This window comes from Brassica napus, chromosome C3 (genome assembly GCF_020379485.1).
Source record: "Brassica napus cultivar Da-Ae chromosome C3, Da-Ae, whole genome shotgun sequence".
Classification (NCBI taxonomy): domain Eukaryota; kingdom Viridiplantae; phylum Streptophyta; class Magnoliopsida; order Brassicales; family Brassicaceae; genus Brassica; species Brassica napus.
In genome coordinates this window covers 36,613,881-36,621,548 of record NC_063446.1, presented here as the reverse complement: position 1 = coordinate 36,621,548, position 7,668 = coordinate 36,613,881, and the positions used below count along the sequence as shown (strand labels likewise).

The window sequence follows — 7,668 nt, the reverse complement described above, 5'->3', positions numbered from 1 at the left end:
AATGTTCAGGAGTGAACTTCTCATCACAGTAGTAACACAAGCCTTTAGCTCTTCTCTCACTCATCTCTGTTTGAGAAAGAAATGGTCTCAACTTCCCATTATTCTCCTTTTGTTTCCAGCCTTCGTCTTTCTTCATTGGTAAAATTCCCTTATGTTGGTGATTGATGATCTGAGGTTTAGTTGTAGTCCAATTGCTCTTCACATCTCTCCTCGGATGAGTTTTTTCATATAATCTTCCCAATACCAAGCATTGCCGAGTTGATTGAGGGTTGAACATCCTCACATGCATCTGTGTATCCATCCTTAAGCCTGCCAAATAAGCACTCAATAAGTACTCCTCAGACATCTTGAGAAGAGTTCTTATAAGCTCAAACTTTTTGTTATACTCCACAATTCCTTCAGTCTCCCTCAACTCTTTCAGCTCCGCCATAGGATCATCCATAATCTCCTCATAACGTTCTTTGAGTCTACTCTTATACTCCCTCCAACTACTCAATACCAACGCATCTTCATCTTCTTGCATCAAAGCTAGATGCCAAGTTGACTCTTCATCAACAAAATGCATCGACGCAATGCCTACTTTCTTCTCTTCTGGAGTATTATCAATCGTAAAGAATTGTTCTGCTTTTCCTAACCATTCCTTGTACTTCTCACCATTGAAACGAGGAAAGTCGATCTTCGTTAAACGAGTCACACATCCGTATTGTGATCGTTGATTTGGCGGCAATCAAATCTGATCTCTCAGATCCGCATTCATCGATGGAAACTCATTTTGATCTGCAGTTCCACTCGTCGACGCGTTCATCGCTTGATTACTCGCCATCTTCGCTAACGTTGCTAGAACTTGACGTAGATCCGCATCTCGTCGTTCTTCTCTTTCGCGTTGCAACGTCATCTCCTTCTCGATTGCGTCGAAACGATTCGCAATCATTCCGTCGATCTCCTTCGACGCTGCGCCTTTCTGTAACGTCTGAGCTCTTGTTTCCGCCATTGATTCCGAGGATAGAGGGCTCTGATACCACTGATAGAGGTTAAACGTGAGTTTAAGCACTATGATCGATTCAACGTTCGTAAAACGTGGAATCAAAGTTTACCTGTGGAAGATCTCGAAAGAGAGCGATCTTCAAACCCAGTAAACTCAAGAACACCAAAGAATTTTATTAGATTTGAGAGAAAAGTTTACAATGAATCTGAATGAATGTAAATGAGCACAACACTCTGTTCTTATAATCTGCTCTACGTAACAACCCGTAACAAACTTTCTTGATGATCGTCAAACGAGCTAATGCTACGTGTCCTCTCTTATCCGCGTTTCGTAACGACTTCAACAGCCTTCTCCCACCACTCTTCTACTACCATCTGTCCATCTTTATTAGCTGTTACAAACCCTTGAAGGAGTTTAGTTTCAGTTCCAATTTTATTAAAACTAGGGCTTCTAATCTATAAACATGAACATACATTCCTCCACTCTAAGCAAAACATCAGAATGTAAGAGAATAAAAAGTGTTTTCCTGTTTTAGAGACGGTAAAGAACTCCTATTCTCTGGTTTGACGTCAGAAGAGAGAAAAAAAAAACATGAGATTGAGCCTATAGCTGATGAAACACTCATAAAGTGGCATTTAATACGCATTTACGTGCACAACACGCAGCAATAGTTTCTTCCTTAAACAAACTGCAATGGTTGTTAAACTAGAGAGTAGGGTGACAAAATCCAGAACCATGATCCACAGACTTAAAACTATGTTTTTTTTCTGAAAGATGAATTCATAAGAAGCCAAGATCTTGCACCAGAATGGGTTACAGGGAATCATAAGGAGAAAAAAAGAAACATATTTATGAATTGGAATACTGCATTTAAGATCTTGTTGGCAAAGTAAACCGAGATGGTATAAGAGCGGAGAGAAGCTTACAGAAGTGTGAGTATCGTAGGCAAGCCAAACGGTGGAGAATTGGCCCCAAACGAGTTTTCTCTGAGCGATGTATCGTCCACCTGAAAACTAGTCTCCGATTCTAACGGCGTGATATCCACCTTTACGGTAAGCATCGAAGCCCTCATGTTCTTCATCTGAACACGACATTTCTCTTCTCTCTTTCCCTGTCTGAATTCCACCGCTTGATCCGAGTTACATTGTCCCATTTTAAACGTTGTCCATTTCTCCATTTTGCCATTTTCTCATGTTGTTGTAATGTTTTGGCTCTCGTTTAGGTCTCTCCTTTTCTCCATAAGCTCTTTGCTTTAAGCAGATTTTCAGAACAACCCAACCATCTTTGTTTAGACTTCTTTGTATTTGTTGCAGATGCACTACCATGACCTCAAACAAGGTTGTCACTGCCTCCAGCTTTAAGTTTTGATTATCTCCTGCAATAAGGTTTCTATGTGGAACGCGATTTTTTGGTTGAGACAATACATCAGTGAAATCCACATAGAAGAATCATGGATAATCTCTTCTCCACCATCCGTGAGAAAAGCAACCCAGCCATCTGAAAATCAGCCTTGACGCACAATTTTTCAAGCAACAGATTGTGTAGCTTTCTCCATCAGGTACGCATCCTCTTTCAGCTATGTCTTCCACAAACTTGATGCTATTCATGACTCATATTGCTTACAGAACCCGAGAATGACAGCATTGACTGTTGATGATCGAAGCTAATAGCCTCTGGTCCCCATGTCGTTTTAAAGCATCAAGTGTTTCTTCCAGTAGCCTTCTTGGATGTATCTATGAATCAAGCAATCAACATTCTCCGATCATTTGATCGTATGCCATCTTTGCGTTTTCCACACTGCCTCTCTCACATAAATTTATCAACTTGAAGCTTCTGTCAACATCTCTTGACAACATGAATTCAAGAGCTTCCTCCCAACGATGTTCCTTGGTAAAGCCCTAGGTAAACACTATTGTACGGATCTGTGAAAAGCGTCAAGAGCTGAATCCACCATTCCAGCTTTCACACTGTCACGTTGAGCAACCCTTACTTTCCCTAGCGCACAGTACCTTTTTACCAAGGTGTTACAAGCTACAACATCGACTTTACTTCCTTTGCATTCCCACTTTCTCTAAAACCTCGAGTGCCTCAGACACACTGCATAGAACTTCCATTCACCTTAGTTACCGTCACATCATCGAGAACAAGACCCAAACTGAAGCATTTCTCCAGAAGCACCATTGACTGAACCACCTTCTGCAAAGCCCTTCCATTAAAATCATCAGCTTGGATCCCACTATCCATCATCTCTCTTTTGTACTGATCCTGCATATTAAAATAACAATTCGCAAGTACTCTCTTTGCCAGATTCTACGAAAACAAACATTAAAATATACAAATCTTATTTTTTGTTGCAGAATGTCATTTGAAACACAAGCCTTACATGAGATATATTATGTTTACATAGATTAGTAACGCACATAGCAATCGATTTAGATAGATAGCAGTTAATTTATGTAATATGTAGCAACAACAAACATGGATTACAAACAAGGGCTGGAGAGCGGATTGGTTTATATTACATGTTGTTGCATTTGAAGTACTTTCTGAATACTTCTTCTTCCTTGCAATGCACAGAGATGACTCTATAGACTTCAATCAGCAATTTCGGAAACCGAACAGAGAAGTACTGGTCGAATCCTTCTGGAACCGTTCCAACAAGTTCCTAAGACATTAAAAAACAACCAGTTTATGCTCATCTATGTAACAGTCTTTTGAGGGTTTTACTTGAGAAAGACAAACCTGGATCTCTGAAGGAAGTTCTCGGTGATGATTCAATTTGTTTCTAATGACACGTAACAAGTCACGGATACTGTCATACTTGTAACGCCTGTACCGTCCGATGTTAGTAATGAAGATAGGTTCTAGCTTTTCATCCCACTTCCCTCCTATAGCCACTGGAGCTGTACTCTCCATTGCTCTCAAGATCTTGGAATCAGCCTCTCTGTTTTCGAGCTCTACTCGGTCACTAGCATCCCGGAGAAAAGAGAGTCTCATCTCTGAGTTCCAGAACATTGGATGGAGCAATACTTCTTTAGCACTTGGTCTGCAAACATCAAGCACCACATTAAAAATTTTGGGGGGTTTTGTTGAGTGAATTTTGAGTCGTTAGATAAGAAAATGGCCATTACCGCAAATCAGGGTTTGGATTTAATAAACGAGAGATCAGGTCTGAAGCTTCGGGAACATGTTCTACTAGAAACAAGTCAACTTTGTTCTTCACGATGTTGACATCACGTTCAAGATCATCTCCAAATGGATGCTTACAACCAGTTATAGAGTAAAAGAGGATGCATCCTAAACTAAACATGTCCACAGCTCGTGTTTGGCGGCCTTGAAGAAGCTGCTCCGGTGCTTGCCAACCAGAACTACCACACCCTGCAATTTTATAAGCATAACAACTTTTAATAACATATTCAGCAATCAATCATCTACCACGTTTAGACACTAGCAAGCATTTTCCTGAACAACCTAGGCCATTATGTATTAACTATGATCAAACAAAGACAAGAACAAACCTGTGGCAAAATGACCCAAGGATGACATATCCCCAGTTAGACGCTTGCTAATGCCCATATCAGAAAGCTTTGCACTCAAATTCATCCCTTTACTTATCAATACATTTTGTGGTTTCAAGTCCCGATGAACTATTCCCAATTCATGCAAGTGAGCAAGCCCAAAAACTATATCTCTGCATCACAACAGTACAAGAAAACCAGCAAACAAGTTTTTTTAATTAATCTACTACATAGCCTACACTTATCAAGACCATCTAACTAAGGTTGCTACCATTTCTTAATCCAAGAATATTATGATATATGCATAGACCCTGAAGCCAAGATCTAACCTCATTAGTTTGAGCATGAGCGGTGACGGGTGGCCTCCCACTTTCCACAAATTGTTACCCTCCGCAACTCCCTCCAAGGAAGCCAGTTTGATCTCATTCGCAGCTTCTGTAGATCCGCTGTTTCCCATTACTTTAGTCACAGAGACATTTAAATAGGTTTTGATCAAATCATCTAAACTGCATGTGCAACGCTCCAGAGAGAGGTAAACAAAATCCCTGTCATACTCCACGCCGTACCACCTAATGATATTCGAGTGTTGATCAGACGCAATGAGGTTCTGAATCTCCTTGAAAGCAACCTCGTGATGGGATCTAACAAGCCGTTTCACAGCTACTGGCCGGCCTTCGTAAACACCCTCAAACACCACGGTCCCGTTACTTCCCTTTGCGATTTCTTTATTCGATACAAACAGCTTCCCAATCTTTCTCCCATCAGCTGCACCGTTTAGAGTGTTAGTGAAGCCTAGCAACATCTGACCTCCTTCAATCAGCTCGAAGTCTGACTGCCTTGATTTACGGTTCTTCTTCTTCTTGGACGGTCCAGACTTTGAATTCAAGTCGCCGCCGCTCGACCAAGATCTTTTTACGAAAACAGAGATGACAACAGCACAGACAACAAACAAAGGGACCAATAACTTCACCGGCGACCATCTGAAACCTTTGGCAAACACATCATGTTCCCATAACTTCCTTGACTCTCTGGTTGCTGCAGAGGGCAGCATTTTCGCATCATAGCCACTTTCAGTTCCCACTCGCTGACCCTGAGGCACCCTGATGAAAACCCCTGATCTAACGAGCGCACGGATGTCAGTGTGATTACCACCACACCGCAACGGCATATAGATTCCAGTGAGAATCTCAGGACCGAGGTTCTTGTCTCTATTGAAAGCCAAATCACAGCGCAAATCAGCTCGGAAATGAGAAACCGTCACGTTCCACACAGGCTTCTGCGAGGTTTTATCGAAATGCTCTAGCTTGGAGTCGGTTCGCGTGATGAGAAGCTGTAGGTTGACCAAATTATCAGCGGTAGTGGGCTTCACCATAACGTTAGTGTTCTTATTATCTCCTGAAGACTGTGTGGTTTTATAAACATGGAGTAGCCTCCCTGATAAGGCATCAACTAAATAAGTAGTAGATGTTTTGGATCCAAGAGTTAGACCATCATCAGTCACGCGCGGCATCTCCATGAGCAAGTCCTCCATGGTCTGCACTTGATAAACAAATGTGTGAGATAGAAGTTCAACCGAGTATTTTGGGGGCCATAGACAATTTAGTAAAGATTTCACTTTAGCATTTTTTTTTTTGTTACATAAAAAATGTCATTCTCCTATTCCAATGCAATTTATAATCAATTTCAGCTCAATATTAATTACAAAATGAATTGATCTTATAAATACATTTGTTTATCTCAAATGAAAACATAAATACATGTCAATCATTTTCTTAATAAAGTGTCTGACTGAAGTTCTTTATGAAAAGGAGGTAGTATTTTTTTACAAATTTGGGGCCTATATATATATAATTTTTTCCTAAAATTTTGGGGGCTAGTGTTTCATCTGGCATTACCGAGGACCGGCCATGTAAAGATAGATGCATGAAACTGTTTCATACCTTTCTAGTATAGCCATCATCAACCGTGGTGACCTCAGAGTTGTCTATATACTCAACAACGAAAGCTTTGCTTATCTCAGTAGCGTTCTCTGTGTTGTTAACAACACTAAGAGGAGCCTGATAGGAGGAATGAATGGGCGATCCTGATGAAAAGGACCAGATTGGTTTGTTCGATGGGTGCATGATTAAGGACACTTTCCCGGAGAGATCAACGACAAGCTCCGTGTTTGGTTCTTCACTGATTACAAAAGACAAAAGACAAAAGACACATCACAACCAATAACAGAAAGCAAAACATCAAAAAGGTTCGTAAGAGAAACTCACGAAGACAAGAGCGATCTGCTAGCGGCTCGTCCGTATACGGAGATGAGATTGGACGATTCAGCGGCGCAAGAAGATGTCCATGGTGACAGTACCAGCAATAGTAAGAGGAAGAGATGGCGGAGAAAGTGGCATCTTGGCATCGTCGGGAGCATATGGATCGGAGAGGAGAAGATGATTGATCTGTGAGAGAGAGAGAGAGAGAGGAAGAAGAAGAAGAAGAAGAAGAGATAAGGATTTGAGAATCCTCACGGAGAGATGGGAGAAGAAGCTAGGGTTTTGGAATTGACTTGTGGGTAAAGTCAACAGAGAGATGCGAAGCTTGGTCTGAGACTGCGGTTTTGGGATCTCTCTGCCGTCGAGTTTCGTCTCCCCCACCACCTTACTCCCAACTATTAAGCCAAGCCGAGCCGACGCGTTAATTTCTTTAACTTTGATAGAAAGGTACAGAAGAAATGAAAAATAACATTAAAACCTCAAACTAATTAGATTTTACAGAAAGAAACCTCAGGAACTTTTTACCTCAAAGAAGATTTTGAGAAACTTTGCCAATCGATGTAATTAATATTCAAACATCAACCATCATGAGAAAGTTATTGTTACTATAGTCACCAGTATTACTAAGATCAAAAAAAAAAAAAAAAAAATTACTATTCATAAACTTTACAAAAAATTTTATAAATATAGTTTCATAGTATAAAATTTATCCAAAATCTCAATCATACCAATATAAAATCCATCAGAATTGTATACATTTCGTAAACTAAAAAATTTATCTACTTTTTCAAAATTTAATATTTTTTAAGTTGTTATATCAAAAATCATAGTTACATAATACATATATAATTTATTTTTATTTTTTTTAAATGGAGGCCCCAAAAGTTGAGGTTCCATTGAAATGTTT

General features: G+C 40.1%; 1 protein-coding gene and 1 pseudogene across 1 annotated transcript; both read right to left on the bottom strand.

Moving 5' to 3' along the window:
• Nucleotides 1–2,139: 2,139 nt before the first annotated feature.
• Nucleotides 2,140–3,229, bottom strand: LOC106389471 (annotated as a pseudogene).
• Nucleotides 3,230–3,308: 79 nt separating this feature from the next.
• On the bottom strand, nucleotides 3,309–7,190 carry LOC106389470 (serine/threonine-protein kinase/endoribonuclease IRE1a). Its single transcript, XM_013829735.3, has 7 exons — nucleotides 6,768–7,190; nucleotides 6,444–6,681; nucleotides 4,833–6,037; nucleotides 4,504–4,676; nucleotides 4,117–4,363; nucleotides 3,728–4,031; nucleotides 3,309–3,650 (listed from the first exon to the last, which is right to left on the bottom strand). The coding sequence occupies exons 1-7, from the start codon at nucleotides 6,917–6,919 to the stop codon at nucleotides 3,504–3,506; spliced, it is 2,466 nt and encodes an 821-aa protein (XP_013685189.2). The 5' UTR covers nucleotides 6,920–7,190; the 3' UTR covers nucleotides 3,309–3,503.
• Between the last annotated feature and the right edge of the window lie 478 nt (nucleotides 7,191–7,668).